This window comes from Euprymna scolopes, chromosome 12 (genome assembly GCF_053919585.1).
Source record: "Euprymna scolopes isolate OS-2025 chromosome 12, ASM5391958v1, whole genome shotgun sequence".
In the NCBI taxonomy this organism is placed as follows: domain Eukaryota; kingdom Metazoa; phylum Mollusca; class Cephalopoda; order Sepiida; family Sepiolidae; genus Euprymna; species Euprymna scolopes.
In genome coordinates this window covers 74,916,736-74,936,040 of record NC_136493.1, presented here as the reverse complement: position 1 = coordinate 74,936,040, position 19,305 = coordinate 74,916,736, and the positions used below count along the sequence as shown (strand labels likewise).

General features: G+C 32.0%; 1 protein-coding gene across 1 annotated transcript in view; it reads left to right on the top strand.

Moving 5' to 3' along the window:
* LOC145291343 (exportin-4-like) overlaps positions 1-1,377 on the top strand; it is a 261,999-nt gene extending 260,622 nt beyond the window's left edge. The window contains exon 25 of the mRNA XM_080137107.1: positions 9-1,377. Coding sequence (XP_079993233.1) covers positions 9-206 — 198 coding nt within the window. The 3' untranslated portion in view covers positions 207-1,377. The remainder of the gene's footprint in view (positions 1-8) is intronic.
* Positions 1,378-19,305: the final 17,928 nt, after the last annotated feature.

Genomic DNA, 19,305 nt, shown 5'->3' with positions numbered 1-19,305 from the left:
ATTCTCAGGAGAAATATCGTCATCTGGTGACGGAATTGTTATATAGCCAGGAGGAACAAGAATACAAAGGGAGATTACTTGAAGCTTTTAATCAACTGACACCTTCATCTTTGAAACTTGTCATCACAAGACAAAACAAAATTGCCTTCTTGCAAAGCTTTGAACAATTTGTAATTAATGCTCGGGGTATTTTGTGCATCAAATGAAAAATGCTTACAAATACAAAAAATAAAATAAAAAATAAAAAAAATACTTAAAATGTTTGCGTCAATCCAGTTGCAGAAAATAACATGAAAAAAATTGTTTTTATCTTTTGAAATGCAAATTGTTGGCTTGAGCATTTTTAACTGGACTACTTCTCCTCACTCTACATATCAATTTGTGTCGCTAGTTATCACACATTGAATTATCACAATCACTCATTCACCTCTTTATTATAATCATAACACTTTCGTGTTTGGAGTTGATGATGGGGCTGGAGGAAAGTAACAGTTTTTGTCATCACTGAAACGGTTTCGTTTTCCATATTAAGGCATTAAACATCCATCACTGAATTCTGCAGCGAACATTTAAAATTTAATCAAATGCTAACATTTTTCCTTCTAAAAATCTATAGAAATAAGATTTTACTTTGCCATGTTGTATGCTGTGTTTACTTTGTTAAAAAAAAATCAAATTAGAATGTCTTAAATGACTACAAAGTGCAGCAAAAGCAACTCCTTTCCCCCCTTTTTTCTTCAGAGTTCATTTTACTTTTTATTGAAAAAAAAATGATTTGCAGTTTAAGAAAAAAAAATTGACATTGCCTCATCAAAAAAAGAAAAAAAAAAATTAAAAGTTAAAAAAATTTACTTTAGATATTTACTGACTTGTAATTTTTAAGATGCTCCTCCCTTATCATCCGGTGTATGACAATTTTAAATAAGAACAATAAGTATTGTCCTATTAATTTTGCTGCACCATAAATACTACACTTTCTATTAATACACATTTGCTTGCTGTATTAAATACAAATGAAAAATTGTTTTGGAAATTGACAGTTGAGATTTGCGAGGGTGTAAGAATTAATGATTTTGGGAACATATAATCAAAATGAATCTGCAAAGCAATCGTTTCACACACACACATAAACACACACACACAAGGTTTCCTCACTGGTAAATGTGCAAAAATGATTCCACAGAAAGGAAGTTTGTTTTCTGGAATTTTCTGCATGAATTCTCTTCACTTCTGTGCTTGTCTACCTTTGTACGTTCAGCACACGAAAATAAAAAAAAGATTAGCAATGGTGCTTCTGAATATAAACAGTGAACAAATACTTGAAATGGATTGAGAAAAAAAGTTTAATGAAAATATTGATAAAACATTCAAAATCTGTTTTTTTTTCTTTTTCTTTTTTAATTTTTTTTTTTCTTCAAAACTTACACTTTGCATTTTGTGATTTGTCTGAAATTTATTTTCTCTTTTAAACCGTTGACCATTTTTGTGATATGAATTTCAAATTTGCAATTATTTGGAGGATAATTATAATGGGATTTCTAAATATAAAACATTTTTACACTAGGAAGGTTTTGGTACCACTAAATCATTCAATTAGATTTGTTTTCTAATGAAGTGATATTTTGTTTGCTCAAGTGGAAGTATAGTATCTGACAGAAACTCAAGGATAAAACTGGATTAATTTAAAACTATTTACAAAAGAATTAATTTTCAAGAACTCTTCTTGGGAGGGTTTTTTTTATGAAATAAATTTTAAACAATTATTTAAACAATATTACAAGTTGAAATGGAATTGGTTAAAATAAAGAAATACTCACAGAGACCATAATTAAATAACATTCCAATAATAATCAAAATGATTAGCTATCTTAAAAAGGTGGGCTCTCAAAGAGGTTGCTATTTTTGAATTAGTTTTTCTTAATGTTGACAAGTTAAATTTAATCCACCTTGCAAAAGTCTGTGGTATAAAAGATAATTCCTTTGGTAAGTTTAATTTATAGTGTTTTGATTTTATTTTTTTTTTACTATATTGCAAAGATAATTCCTCCACCCCGCCCCAAGACTGATTAATTATAGATCAACTAAAATTATTTTTTCTGTTTTTTGAAAAAATTAATGTTTATTTTAATTTTCAAATGAACTGAGGAAAAAGAGTAGCATTTTAGGGAGTGCCACTGCATTTTCATCTTAGGGTTAGTAATATGATTTAAGAGAGGTTTTAGGTTACTAAAAATTCTAATTGTTCATAATAATTATGAGCTATGTCAAAAGAAAATATTTTTAAAAGTAAAAATCAAAAAAAGAAAATTGAAACTCTTCTCAAGAAACTAGAAGATGACTACTTATTGCCGAAGAAATTATCTAATTTTGATAATAGATTCATGTGTTAAAGGCTGTCCTATTGTGTTAATTTGACAGTAGATATAGGGGTAAATTGTGTTTATCTTAATTTTTTAACATTTTGTAAATAATCAATATATAAAGATAAATCTTCAAAGACAAATAAGGAACTTGGAAACATTCTTTTCTTATCTGTGTATCTTTTACATCATTTCAAATTCACGTTCTTAATTGGGACAATGTCTATAACTGTTTTTTAAGATATTGTAAAAATATGATCATAGGTATGGAAGTGACAAAATATTTGAATTTGTGTTTCAGTTGTGTAAAATTAAGATTTCCATGGCGAGTTCTAACTATTATTTGTAAGTTGAGTCTAACTATAAGCATTACCTTAATTCTAAGCTTGCCAACATTTCTTTCATTAACCTTGATACGTAGTTATATCTTTGTTAGTATTTAAGTGTTTTCTAAAAGAGGATGCTTGTGTAATAGGGTGATCTGACTATGGCACTGACATATAAATCATTGCACTTGTAAAAATGTGCTAAGTATATATCTAGTCCTCCTCTGCAGATCACAATATTTAAAGAATTGTGATGGCTTAGAAAAGTATGTTTTTGACGAAGTTGCATGTTTTTATTTCTTGGGTTTCTGGAGTTGATTCCTAGTAGATGTTGAGTAAATTAGTTTCTAAGACTTGCAGAAAAATTTTGGTCTGAGTGACTTTGTCTTTTGATTTTGTAGATTTGTTGCAATGCAAATATGTATAATTTCATTTAATATATGTTTCAACTTGAAATTAAGAGCAGGCTGATTTGTAGTGGACTAACATCTGTTGGTTGTTTTTCTACAAAAATGTATTGTGGATATCCCCTTCATTTGTTATTTTAAGTTTGAAGTCTAATAGGGAGAAGGATCCCATGTCATAGAGGTATTCTATACTGAACTTTATATAACTGTCCATAGAAGTGAACATCCTATACATATTAATGACCTCTTCACAAGAGTGAGGATGGGTATGTCATTTATGTATCTGGTAAAAAAAATATGCATGAACACCCAACTTTTGATTATGTTTATGTAGATAATTGTTAACAATCCCACTAAGTTGGATACCAAGTGTAAACCTATTACTTCTATGTTGTTGGTGATGTGAGTATTGTCTACTATGATGCATAGAAATTTGTCTGTTGGATGTGATAAGATCAAAGCAATGTAGGTTAGAGAAGCAATGCAGTCGATTAGTAAGTGATGGTATGCAAGTACAGATGTGTAGAGGTGTACAATATTGAGGCTGAATGTGTACTTTTTATACTGAGAAATCAACACTTATCAAGGCCATTGGCCACTTGAGGTTTAATGAGATGGTTAAATGATGAACAATACTCTCAGGATTGGGAATAATTGGTTACTTCAGAGGATGGATCAACAGGTATTTGTTGGCATTTAACTTGAAAATAATCATTGTGTAATCAGTTAGAAAGCAGTTGCATGGCATGTTTCACTGCTGGGGAGTTCTTGGATAGAAGTTATGTTCCATTTGGTTCTGTTTCATTTTGTTTCATTGTAACTAATAGCCTGCGAATGACTTCATCAGAACAGTTGACATGTCTGAAAAAAAATGGAGCATGTGGATTTGAGTGGAATAAAGAAACCAGGATATTTTATAGCGGCTTCTTTCTATGCTAGATACAATCGGTTTAATCTATAGTGTGATCCTGTTTTTTTTTTGTCTTGAGGCAGTAAAATGTAGGTACTCGGTTATTTTTTTGTGTGTGTCAACATACTTATGGTTGTCCATCCAGTGTTGATGTGATTTTCTATTCTTTTTTTTATGTCTCTTGGCAAGCTATATAGTTGAAATATTTTCTTTGTCGAAATAGCAAAATAGTTATTAAATTCATTACCTCTGGCATGGAGGATAAATTTGTTTGTCTGTATAGAGCCTAATGTCATAATCATTTCATTAATCATCATTAAACTTGGTGACAGTATCGGTTATGGTCTAATTTAGACCGGTTCTGAGGATATCTGGGTCAAGGTTAGAATGTGTCAAAGTTACACTTTTGACAGTAACTGATTCTGTTGATCTTACAGATTCACTTTTTGGCCAATATTGTAGCCAATTAAGTCCTGCATCTTATATGTCCTTGAAAAATTTGTCATGGTTGAAATTTTGTCAGAATTTCAATTTCGATCTTTTTTCAAATTTGATGTTTAAATCTGATGCTTGTTGATAACAATAACTACTGCAAAATGTTAATCTGATCAGATAAATAGATTTTTAATTATGTTTCCATGCCATAACTTTGGGAATATTTAATATAAGATGATAAATCAAGGACTAGATAAGACAGATTCATCATTACATTGTCAGGTGGAGGAACAACGTCTTATCATTGATTTATGTGCTTGTATTCAAATGTATTAAACCAATTTTGCTTAACTCTTTTATTAAATATAATAATTGCCAACTACTTGGTTTTGACTAGTTGTACAGTTGTATTATGAATTTTTCTTATTAGTGATTCAAAAATAAACACATACGAACACAATGTTGTAGTGTATGAAGATTTATTAAGTTTAGGGTAGCTCTGAATGATCTCTTTAAAGAAAAAAAAATACCAGATAGAATGTATAAGTACAAAGAGATATTTCTCTTCGTACTTATTCTACAAAGTTGAAATACATAAAATAAAATAAGCAGATTTATGCAGACTTGATTTCATCAATTTGTTTTATTTATGAAACTTTGTCAAGAATAGCATTTTATTAAACAGTCTATTAGGTATACACAAAGTTGAAAGTAATGATGAGAGAAAGAAAGGCATAGGTGAAGTAATAGTCTTAGGGTAAGAGGGAATAAGGTTGGCAGTAGATATATACCAGCATAGATAATTAGTTAGTAATCTAAAGTCTAGAGTTTTTCTGCAAGCAAGATGATTTACCATATAACATTACATTGATTAGACTTAATATTTAATAAATGATTAGGTAAAAAGCAATTTTGTATTTAAATTTTATGACCTGTATGAAGTTGTAGACATGAAAATAATTGATTTTAAGTATAAATTCCTCTGCAACGTTTTTAGTTTTAACCAATGAAATGTATATACCCACTTTCTTCAACCAAGTACGTTGAAATTAATTTATATGAAAATAATTTGAAAATTCAAAAAATTTTAAATCATTTAAGTGAGATTCAAATCCTTGATTGGCTGACTGGGTTGTAATTATTCACTAGTTAAAATATATATTTTCGATAAGTAAAAAAGAAAAGAGAAAAAAAGAAATGAAGGGAATTTCAAATCTTATGTATTTCATATATTTTTGCTTTGTTTTTGTTCTCATTGAATACAGATATAATTTTTTTTTTTTTTTTTAAATAATTGTTCATTTATGCCAACTTGTTTCACAACACATCTCTTCAAACATGTGCTTATGTCCAAAATAAATGCAACAGAAAATATAAATTTCCTTCAATTATTTATATAGATAAAAACAAATTTTTTTGAAGATATAATTTATCACTTTTAGCATTTTTAAAAATCTAAATAGTCAAGCATTTTATGATTTTATTTTTATGAATGTGCATTTATTTATAATTTTTTCTTTTTTATTTATCCTTTTTGCAGATTTATTTCCAAATATAATTGTTAAAAACATTACCTGATTGTTTCTACAAGAAAAGCAATCAAACGTCTATCATTTATCTCTAAAGCTCATTTTCTCCTACCCTTTTAAATCTGACTTAGCATATTTATTCCTATTAAAAGAAAAAAAAGTCAGGGTCAGCAACTTTTGCAGGTGTTGGAAGTCAATTTTTTTTTCTCTTCCAATAGATTCCCCAGCACTTCTACATCAGCTAAGCTGATGTTTTTAAAAACAGACTCGGGAATGTTCAATTTTTAGCTAACTTCACATCTCTGCTTTTCAAGTATATTTTATTGCTTTAAATATTTTTTTTTCATCTATTTAAAGGCAGAATTTCTAATTTACTTTGCTTGTTATCATTCTTCTGTTTAAATGGTTGAATGGTAAAGCAAGTCTATTTGGCTAAAATTGTTAATATACATTTTTTCATCTTTATTTTTATTAAAAAAAAAAAATGAGACTGGTTCAATTCTTTGCATCATTATGCTATACAAATCAGTTGGACTTGATTGATCGAGTGCATTTCAATCTTTACAACAGTGTTTGAGTCTATGTATAAAATATATTTTTGTCTGTATATGCGCGCGCTTCTACAACTTCATATCTATTGACCTGTTTAAATTTAACCATTTTTTTTTTGTTTGTTTTGTACTAAGTGCATTTAGGAAAAAGAATTTTTCTTCTATTCTAATTGTTGCATATATGCCATTGTACAATGGAATATATTTATAATACTTTTATGCCAAAATTGATAACTGTTCAACAATAATACCAAATAGTTTTTATTACACACATGCATACATACATTCACACCTATATAAGTTACAACAAATAAATAGATGTTCATCATGATATCTTATTTATTGTGTTTACTTTGTATGTTTCATGCTTCTTTGTTTCCCACAGGAATACGTTTAAAAACAAACCGTAGCCAATTATTCAAATGTTTTCCTCTTTTAATTTGATTCAATGTCAAAAATATTGTGATGTACTTAGTTTCATATTAACATTGTAACAGAAGTCCATCTCACTTAATCAATAGTTAGTATTTTGGTTTCGGTTTTATTATCAAAATATATTATAGTTCTTATATTTCTAAAAGTCATGATAATTGTATTTTTAAATATGCAACATGACTTCAAGTTAAAATAATAGCATAAATTTCCAATTCGATAAGTGGACATAAGCAAAAAATACTTTTTATTTTTCTTGAGTTTTTTAAATTTTAAACTGTTCACCGGCTTTCGGTAACCATATTTTGATCTGTTGAATTTCTTATAGGGGAAGATCCTAATTCAAGAAAACCCAGTATTTTTGGCCAGAGTTCATTCTCCTACCTAAGGTATCTTGTTGATACAAACTTTTCTAATAAAATAAATAAATATTATACTCTTATTATTAAATAGAATTATATATATATATATATATATATATATATATATATATTATTTTTTTTATTTCGTTTTATTTTTATTTTTATTTTAAGGATTTTCTCAGGTCTTTTTGTAATCCATTGCATTAAATTCTCTGTTCAGAGAAAATCTTAATGCTACAATTACATTTTTCTATATTTAAAATTAATTTAATGGTTTTATTTAAATTTCTGCTACAGCTTCTTTACAATTCTGGGTACTTCTTATTGTAGGTGTATTACATATTTTATGGTTTATAGAAATTTGAACAACTGTGATCAACTTCCTATGCATTTCGGACATACTTGAATTTTCTTTTGAAAAACAATGCATGACCCATAACTCTATCTACATCAGGGATAATTTGTATCAGATTTTGTGTTCTAAGATCTAATAGTAGTTAGTGGGCGGACACACCTACATCATCTTCTATTATTATTATAGACTAACAAAGTACACCTGTATTGTTTGCATTTTGAAAAAGTCCTTGCTTTCAGAATTTAATTGAATGTAGGTTTTTCTGCATTTAAATAAGAAAAACATGGCAAATTCTTATCTTGAAAAACATAACCGTTTACTTTAAAATCAATATAAATAATATATAGTATTTAGGATTAAAAACGAATATGATTTATGTGGTCTATGACATTTCATGTTTACTGTTAAAATCTTTAAGATAGACAAAACATCAATGAACACAAGTAATTTTTGGATTTTCTCATTTTTTTTTTTTTTAGATTACTAATGGTCGCTATGGAATTATCGGCAATCACTTGTGACTAGTATGATAGTTCTCCCATCGGTGAGATTAGGTTTGGTCATTTGTGGGTCCTCAGATGGCTATGAAGGCCGATCCTTGACTTTATTGTAGCGTGGGCATGTGTGGGTGGTCGTTTTGGGTAGTGGAAGAGGTGGAAGGAGCTGTGTTGGTAGTAGATTTCTTTCTCTGCTTCCTCCTGTTTTCTGCGGCTCTGTGGAGGTCCTTTTCTGAGTGAACCATTATGAGTGGACCATCTTGCTCCACATGCCCCTCTGAAGAGCAGCATCCTCCCAACTGGTATGGCTGAAGTGACACTGTCTCAGGTGGGTCTTTATGTTGTCCTTATATCTCTTTTTCTGTCCTCCTTGGGACTGCTTTCCCTCTTTTAGCTGACCGTAGAGCATTTGCTTTGAAAGGCGGTTGTCAGGCATCGTAGCTGGTGTCGGATGATGGTTGTGGTGATGGTAGGTATGTTGGCCTCTTTCAGGACGCTTACGTTTGTTTGTCGATCCTTCCATCCAATCCTGAAGATCTTGCGGAGAGAACACTGGTGATACTGCTCTAGGGCCTTCAAATGTCTGCTGTAGGTGATCCAGTTGTCGGCCTCATAGAGAAGAGTGGGCAAGACAGCTGCTTTATAGACAAGCAGTTTGACCCTGCTCTATACGTCCCAATTCTCAAACACCCGTTTCCGTAGCCTGGCAAAGGCTGCACTGGCGCATCCAATGCAGTGGTGAATCTCTACGTTGATGATACATCTTGTGGAGCGACGGCTGCCAAAGTAGGCAAATTCATCCACATTTTCTAAGGTGTTGCCTTCCACAGAGATTGTGGGCACCTGTGGGTGTGTGGCAGGAGCTTGTTGATGTAGGATCTAGATCTTTTTGATGTTAAGGTCAAGTCCCAGGAGCCGGTATGGAATTAATAATCAGGAGATAAGATATTTATGAACATTATTTTTGCAATAGCAATATTTTTCATATTTTAGAATTATCAATGATAGTTTCTATAATTACACAACAGATGAAGCGATGCTCAGTTATTGTGACTATGAAGGAATAGCAATTTAGAAATAAAACTCTTTTAAAACATTGCTTGTTCATCTACAAAGTTTACAAAGAATTAACAATTTTAGATGGAAAACGTAACACATTTTAGACACACTGCTAGCGTTAGAACAACTATGTTTATATAGCAAATACAACATACCATTAGTGGTAACTATAAGATCTGAAGTTAATTGTAAAAAAATTCTTGCTTATGAGAAAGAAATAATCTGAAATGTTGTCTACAACTGTCTAGATCAGTCTTATATGATAAGTTACTTTCATGTCAGATAAGATAAAGGAAAATTTCTTAATCAGAGCCGATAGACCCCTAAACAAATAAAGAAATTTTCATCATATGACCACTAAGAGTTGTCCTTTTGGCTCCCCAGATTTCAATCTTTTAAACCATGTATAAAGTGGGGAAAAAGGTTAAATAATTTTAAGTTCCCATGGCATATTTGTGATTCTTACTTTGCATAAAAGCTATTAAATCAGTTTTTTTTCCCCATTTAAAAATGTTTAGTCATAATTTCTTTTATGATTCCTTGACCGCTTAAAGTATATGTATATAAATATTTACTATAATAATTATTAAATACCTACACACACTAATGTTTCATCCTTTCAGGAATCATCAGTGCAGCGTGTCACGATTAACACCAGTCGATAGATTTGAACCCGGTGACAGAAGCCATTCCTGGCTTCATTAGCAAGGACCTAATCCACTCAGCTACTATTAACCACAATAAATGCTGTTGAATTTAAACATTTATTTTTTAAATGCTTTTTAACATCTGCCAATGATCTAATCATTATATGATGATATATATATATATATATGTATATAAGCCCCCCCCCAATTAAAAATGTATATTACAGAAGATAAATTTATTAGAAACTCTTTAAAAATATGCAAATTAGGAATATCTAAAACTGGGTGCTTGCAGGTTATTATATGTTCCAAATCTTGCATTGTTTTGATGTTAATGTAAGAAGATTAGGTGGGAAGAAAACTTGCAGATTAATGTGAATTTTTTTCCAGAGGTTAGTTTTCCCCCATAATTTTGATTTTAATGCACACTAAATGCTAAATTTATTTTTGTGTGTGAATTCTATTGAACAAACATTCTTAAGTTATCATAAAAAACCTAGACACCTCAAAGGCATGTGGACCCAATCTCATCCCGGCTGTGCTGTTAAAAAAATGCTCTGCTGAGGTTGCTCCAGTTCTCTCCAAACTACGAGGGGCCTGCAATAAGTAATGCCCCTGACCCACTTCCAGTTGTCTGATCTAGCTGAACTTTTGCATGGGCAATGATTTATATCTCTACGGGTTATGTGGCAAATTACAGCTCTGAAGTAATTATGGTTTCTGTTTTACAGGTGTTTGAACTGAGTCAGGTGTGAAATGGAGCCTGTTGAATGTCGAGCAGTGATCTGGTTTTTTGTATTTGAAAGGACGCACACCACAGGAGACTTTTGATGAAATGAAAGAAACTTATGGTGATAATGCCCCATCATATGATCTTGTAAAACGCTGGCATCGTGAGTCTGTGGAAAGTCCCCCCCCCCTTCTGCCATTGATGAGGCAAGTTGAGACTACCATTTTGGAAGATCGGTGCATTACTATTCACCAAATAGCCCAAGATGTCAAGATTAGTACAGGGTCTGTGGAAACTATCATTCATGACCATATGCATAAGGTGTCTGCCAGATGGATTCCCAGGTACGTCGAGTGCTCGAGAATGAATTTGGAGATGTGCCAAGAAGATGGAAGTTTTTCAAAAGACTGATTACACAGGATGAAACCTGGGTCCATCACTATGATCCGGAGACCAAAGCCCAGTCAATACAGTCGAAGCACTTGGACTCAACTACCTCCAAAGAAGGCAAGTGTGAAGCCCTCCACTGACAAGGACATGCTCAGTCTTCTGGGACCAGGACGGAGTGTAGTAATGACAGGTTTCCTGGCAAAGGGTACCACAATTACAGGAGCCTATTATACTTCACTTTTGAGGAAATTAAATCAAGAGGCGGGGCAAGATCAGCAAAGGTACCTTCCTCCTGCAGGACAACGAGATGAAGAATGGGGGTCAAGAGTAGGGGTCGCCACCAGGCATTGTTCGACTTGGTGTGACTAATCACACCTAATTTGATAATAGAGATAAGCTCTAAGAGGAAGAAAGAAAGGTGTTTGTAACCACTCTCTTAAGGAGAGGTGGGGGAAAATGAGATGAGTGAAGAAAAGAAATAAGACTGCGACAGTTGAGAGTTTTAGAAGAAAAAGTGCGATCGTTTTTGTAATTTCTGAAATTAAATTGGTTTGTGAAAAAAAAAAAACGAAATGTGATTTTGTTTGTATATCTTAAATCATAGTTTATCAGCATGGACTGTAAGGAGATATTGAGAAATAAATAAGGAATTTCACGAAGTTACCGGTTGATTGGGAAAATGCATAGTCGGTGGTGTCGTGTGGGCGGTGGATTGAGATGTAATGGAAAAATGCATCGAGGAAGCCAGAAAGAATTGGCTAAATACGATGTTATCCCCGCAGGAGGGATGTGAAGACGTGCGGAGTGCTAGAAAGTTGAGGTTGAGAATTGTGCAATGTGCACTAGTCGTAAAGGCATGAAGAATTGAGTGGTCAAAGGGTTAATGAGACACGGTATGTCTGCGTGAGGTGCCAGAGAAAAAAGGCATGAGGAAACGTAATGGGGAAAATGCGGCGAGGCAGCCAAAAAGAATTGTCCCAAATGTGATGCAAACACCGCAGAGGGTGTATGGAGAAGTGCTGAATGCACAGTGTGTAATACATGGAGTTTGACGGTAGATTTAACGAGACACTGGGTGTGTCTGCGTGAGATGCCATGGAAAAGGCATGTGGAATATGAATATCATAGATATGTGATCTCTCCGCCCGGTCCGTAGTGACAGACACTGTGCACCACTGATGAACGGAAAAACTCTTGAGAATAATGCAACATCAGATAGAAAGGTAAAATAAGTGAGAGGGAGAAAAAGACACTCATGCCGAGATAGCCTGAAGAATGGTTGTGAAAAGAGAAACCAAACAGGGATTGAGAGAAGTATACCGATCCTTAGAGAAATAGAAACCAGCGGTATTGATGCCGTTCTGATTTTGTCATGAATAGAAGCTCTCATAAGAATAAATTAAAGATCAAGTAATGATTTTCCTGAGATTAGTTGAGACATTTAGACTGTCAAATAAAGGAACATTTGGTTGGAGAATTTTATTAAAATTAAAGAACAAATGAAAATTGATAGAACCGTGATTTGATTGAAGAAAAATAATAAATAAAGGGAACTGTTTCGTCTATTTTAATATTTGTATTGAAATCTAATTTTTTTTTTTTTTTTTTTTTTTTTTTTAGATGAGGACTGATAACGTGTGTAATTGTTGTGTAGCATTCTCACCTGCTTTGAATAGAAAATCATTTATTGTGAAAACTTTCATGAAAGGTGAATAATAGATTGTTGGAAGTGATGTTAAGGCATCAAAAACTGACGAATAGTAAGTCATTTGGCCTGAGAGTTTTTACAGGGTGTGAGGTGGTAAATTGGTTGGAAGTGGCATTAAAACATTTAGCCTGGGAAATTACATAAAAAATGAAATCAATCGCCTGGTAAATAGTTTTGAAGCATTTAAACTGTCAAGTAGAATGTCTTAAAGAAACTAACGGTGCTGATAATATTCTGTTTTGAAAAAATTAAATATGCAGTCGTTGAGAAGGCTTTGAAATTATGAAAGTATGAAATATCATTGGGAAATGTGCCTCTATGTCAAGAGGTGTGCATGAGCTGAGGAAGTGAGTTTTTCCTCGTCGTGTTAAGAATCGAGTGAAAAAAAGATAATAAATAAATAAAATAAAATACAAAAATAGGTTGAAAAATTGGATGTGTGTAAAAATAATCCCTCAGCAAACAATTTTAGAGTAGAATTAAATAGGCAAAAAGGCCTAGAACCAGTTGAAATCTCAGGTGACACAGTATTTTGGGACAGCAAATGGCGATTGGAGATGGGCTGAGCATTCCCAGTTACTGAACAAAATTATGGTTGAACTTGTGTATCTGAAAATGTACAGAAACTGATATTTGACTTTCACCTGCTGTTGTTCACTCATCTGACTTTTAATTTGACTCTGGTGTGGAGAGGTGGATCTATGTCTCACCCATTGTCACATTGATGCACCCCCTCCCTTTTTTTATTGCTTTGAAACAATTGCAGACAATACTCTGAATCGTTGACACGTTTTTGATCACTCACTTTGAACACTGCTTTCTCATGGACAAATGTTCATGCAAAATGACGAGCGAACTATCTTTTGATATCTGCAGCTATGGATATGTAATTTTAATTTACAGTCAAAACGAATTTGTGATCTTATGTTTTGCTAAATTTGGGTAACTTTAGCATTCAGAAATTTAGAATCAATGGCTTCTGTACAACGATATTTAAAGTCTTAGCTGTTTTTGGCAAAACATTTCGAATAATACCCATGAAGTCGTTAGTTAGCTTGAAAAACATCTTTTTCCTCATAAGAAAACAAAGAACACATGCAATTCAGATTTTTCCATTGTTTTGGAAATAGATTCGCTTAAATGTAATTTGTAAACTAATCAGATTGTGCTCAAATTGACATGTACAATCTGAAAGAAACTTTATAAAAATCATACTTTATAAAAATCACACTATATGTCAGGCATGAGTTATTGAAGATACAAATCACTAGATATTAATTTAATAACAGATGATTTCTTAGATATTCATTGGTGAACAAGATGGAATCCACTTTCTTTGGTTGACCAATATTTGATTCAGACAGGATTAGAAAATTAAAAGAAAGAAAAACGATTGTCTGGTTTATGTATTTTGTAGCAGCATAATTTTGTGCCTTAGATCAATCGGTTAGCTTGCTGTACTTTGCAAAAGTTTGTGAGTTCAAATCTCATCAAAAGGATGATTATTTTTACTTTTTGTCCCAAAATGACCTCAGATATTTCATAATACAATCTTAAGCAGAGTTTTTTTAGTTTGTGTAATCTACATAAGGTTGTTCTAATTTCTTCAAGTTAAAAGACGCCAGGTAATATTTATTAACCATAAGATCATCCTGCCGGCCACATATTTTTCCTATGTTAAATCTTTACACAAATACGTTGAATAATTACTTTTACTTTATAAAATTAAAAAAATAAATCTAAAAAAAATTAACATTTCGAGGCTAAAATGTTCAGCAGATGTGCACTGAATATTTTAAAGTTATCCAGTATAAGATTGAAGTATATAATTTCAGTTAACCCTTTTTTAATTACTTAATTATTTTTAGCAGAAGGGCAATAATTTATTATGTAATTTTCATGTAAACTAATCCATCTGATTTTGATATTTTTTGCCTCCAGTTTTATACATTCAGATATTTGCTTCTGATAAGAAGCAACATGCTGCCAAATATTTTTAAACACTTTTCATGTAAATTACAACAATTAAAAAATTGTTTTCTAAAAGTTCTTTCAAAATTGAAATGAAAGAAAGCAATGTGGAATAAAATGTTAGTTTTTTGATAAAAATATAAAGTGAAATTAATTTACTCATTTTTTTATGTACAGTATTTCTAAAATATAGAAAAAACATCATATAGATGAATTATATTTAAAACATGTAAATGCTAATATTATAATAAATGTATGAATTTTGATGCAAGTTAAACATAAGATGATCCCCTTAATGGAATTACTATTTCTCAAGAATTTCTTTACCATTCTTGAAAAAAATTGTTAATCAAATAATACTAATCATAATAACCAGATATAAAAATTTGTACACAACTCAGATATTAGTAAGGGCAGATAAATCTATAAAAGGTACAATAAACTGAGTAAAAGTAAAGTTATAAATATATAAGCATACCTCATAACTTTATAAAAATACAAATTTTTATGTAGAGGATTCACTCTAATCTGATTACTAATCATAAATTTGAAACAAAGCTTTTGGGCATAAATGGTTGTAATGTGGGCTATATATCTGTGTGTGATGTTGCCAAGCCAATCAAAAACTTTGATTCTAGTAAAGCAATTGGCCCTGACAGCATTCCAATTATAGTGCTGAAAAAGCTTCAACCAGAACTAGCTCCCATACTTACAAAACTGTTTAAGCGTTGTCTTGAGGAGAATTGCTTCCCAACACCCTGGAAAACCTCATCATCAGTATGCCCCGTATTTAAGAATTCAAGTGATCGGTCATCTCCCTCTCAGTACAGACCAATAAGTCTCCTGTGCTTCATGAGTAAGTTACTGGAATCTGTGTTAAATAGAAAAGTAGTAAACCACCTCAGTAAAAATATACTTAGTGACATAAAATATGGTTTCCGTTCTGCTAAATCTACAACAGATGTGCTTATGGTTATATCGCATAGGATTCACAGATCTCTTGATGGACGCTTCCTTTGCTCTTTACATATTAAAGGCAATTGCTTTTTACATATTAAAGGCCTTTGATAGGGTATGGCATAAAAGTCTACTTCACAAGATCTCCAACTATGGTATAGCTGGAAATGTCTTTTCAATTATTAAACCATTTCTCTCTGATAGGTTCATAAAAGTAGTAGTTGATGGGCAAAAATCAGAAGCTCATAGTATTAAAGCTGGAATCCCTCAGGGGCCCATCCTGGGTCCAACTCTCCTCCAGATCTACATCAGTTAGCTTCCAAATCATATCCTTAAATCATTCATTGACATTTATGCTAATGACATTACTATCTATGGCAATACATCAAAGGCCGTAAACAATCACGTTCTCTCTGATCCTCTCTCCTCTGATCTTCTGAGCATGTGGTACAATGGGGAAAGAAGTGGCTTGTTACTTTTAATGCATCCTAACCAAGCTTTTATCTTTACATCATCAATGCTCTGATTCCCCATCTGGCATCAATTGAAATGAATGGCTCTCGTCTTAGGGAGGCTCTATGTTTTGACAAGCTCCTGGGTTTGACCTTTACTCCTGATCTGAAATGGAACATGTACATCGAATCTGTTGCCAAGGTTGCTGGAAAAATGGTAGGATCCTTCTACCGTTCCAGTAGATATCTCACTGTCGATGCAATTCTCTACCTATATAAGAGCCAGCTATGTCCAAGTATAGAGTATTGTTGCTACATCTGGGCAGGAGCTGCTAGAAAGGATATCCTGCCTTGACAGAGTTCAAAATAGATTTCGTAGCCTCATAAAGGATGCCCTATTCTCTTTCCTGCAACCTCTTTCTCACAGAAGAAACGTTGCGAGCCTGTCTCTGCTTTATCATTATTTTCATGGCAAGTGCTCGTCTGAGCTCCAATCTATGGTCCCCCCCCCTTGCCAAACTTTCGTGAGAAACACTCGTTTGACTGTAAATTATCAATAATTTCCCCCACTCTTTACCTGTGCCTAAACCTAAACTTCTTTCTTAGAACTGCACGCCTGTGGAACTGTCTTCTGTTTGCCTGCTTTCCAGCTGATTACAATATGAGCATCTTCAAGTCCAACGTAAACAAGTTCTTAATGAGCCATCCCCCTTAAGTAATCCAATTCACATATTTCCACTACTTACAATTACTATAATATTGTCCCATTGACTACTGTACACTCTTTAACCCTTATCCTCGAGTGGCCTCCTATGTAAAAAAAACAAAATGTAAAGCGGTTAAAAAAAAGGATGGAAGCTTTTCTTGAGAATTCAGCCATCTTCAATTTTTAATAGGTATTAAATATTAATAAACATTCCCCAAATTTCAGTTTGGAGTATTTTAAAGGATTTGTAATATGAACACAACCTCCTATTTCAAATATTTCAGATTTACATTAAACTTGACCCATTGCCATTTGACACTAGGCAAAATTCTCTATTTCAATTTCTTTAGCTTAAAATTAAAAAAAAAAGAAAAGAAAGTATTTTAAAGACATTTTTAGAATTAAAATGATATAATTGATTTTGATCAAAATTAGAATAAGGGTTCTAGACATAAGTTTAAGATATGTTGAATTTAATCTCTGTAAGAGGACATAAAAGTGGTTCAAAATTGTTTGTCTAGTTAATTTACTCATCCTATTCTAGTTCTATAAAAAAAAAAAAAATAAACTATGGCAGAAAGCAAGGATAAATTTCTTTAATTCATTTATCTTGCAAATGTTTGAGCTCCCCCTCTCCCTCCATGTGAGTAAATAACGAAGCTATAATCAAGTCTAAAGACTTATCAACATTTACTCTACTGTGAATATTATTTTGTTAGGAATAGCATGATTATGTGACTAAAGAGTTCTTTAAAGGAGTTCTCTGTTTAATGTGGCCTTTGAACTTGTGAAGTGGCACATTTCGCCATGTTGAGCTACAAATATTTCATTGTACGTTTCAGATGCTGATTATTTGATATCAAATTTTTTTATTTTATTTTATTATTGTAACTCACTTGGTGTACACGCACTATCCATTAACAGTGATTTCTTATTGATAAGTATTGGTGGTTTGCTGAGACTCTTAGTAATATTGTCTAGATGGTGATCCTATGCAACTATTTGTTCTATCAACCGTTTGTCACTGGAAAAGACACTCAAGTCATTCGTGAAAACTATCTTTTCATTTACTTTTAAAGTTTCTGTTTTTTAACCAGTTGTCAAATTTGTTGTAGAAAAGAATGGCATGACTAATTTTGAATTCTAATCTGAAATTTCTGTTGGACACCTTTTCTTCTGTGCATTTCAAGATTTATTAATTCTAATTTTAACTTCATTTGTTTAATAACTGTTTGTTTTTGTTTGTTTCAATGGTTGTGGCAGTCCAGATAAAGATCATGGTTATTGACCTCAGAGTATCCCAACTTGGCATCCTACATTATTTAACTGGAAATCATTCTTCCAGCAATGTAGTTTTTTTTCCATTCTTGGTTTGTTTCTGCAGTTGAAGTTTTTTTTTTTTTTATCAGAAGAGGACTTCTACAACACTGTTCTTTTTTTTTAAATATTTTTTTTCTTACAAAAAATGTTTACCATTCACCAAAGATGTTCGAAGATGCATGTTAATGAGATGGAATGATTGTCAGAACCAAATTTGAATACTTGTGAGGATGAATTACAACAGGAATCTTTTAACATTGAATTTGAAGATGACCAAGTTGTAATCTGCAGGTAAGCAGTCCTGTTATGTGTTCCATGGATAGAAACTCCTTGCGAAGAAATTCCGTTTGCAAGAATTATGCTAGAAACCTGCCCAGAATAATGAATAAAACAACAAACCCATCGTTTTATTTAACTTGAATGTTCATGATAGTGATAGGTTTTGAAGATGATGGAATTAAGTGACACGTTAACGAAACTTTTCTTTTTGGTCAGAATGTAAAGAAACAAAAATGTTACACTCCCATAAGAGAAATAACGTCTTTGAGATGAAACATTAATCAATTTCTTGGGTGACCGTTTAAATTCTGGTTAAATTATTGCAGATGTGATTTTCTTCATTTTCCATTAAATATTTGGCTTAACTATGCTTGAGCTTAAACATACCTATTTATAATATGTAGCTAGAATTGTTTATAAAGATAAGTTGATACAATATATATATATACAGGGTGTCCAAAAATCACTAGTGGGTTTTGAACTTAAATAGATTCTTCATTTTTAATATCTTTCTGTAATTTTAACACCATCTTCATTTAACACACATTGGAAAATTAAAAAAAAAAATGTAGAATTCAAACAATTTTTATTTATGAAAAATAATGTCTTTTAAATGTTGCCTATTTTCAGCTTTGCATATTTATGCTCTTTCCAAAACCTTATTCATGACACATTGCAAAAGTTCTGGATTGCGATTTAACTCCTTATTTTGTGGCTGATGTTTTCCTTCACTTCTTGCAGAGTTTTTTTTTTTTTTTTCAACATACTCTTTCACAATGTTTTGAATTGTGTTGTGACTTTGGCTATCTCTTACATGAAAATGCCGCCGATGAGCTCTTTGAATCAAAACAATTGACCCCTGATTTTTGTAAAACAATTTCACAACTTGCGTACATTGTTTAATGTTATACTTATCCATAAT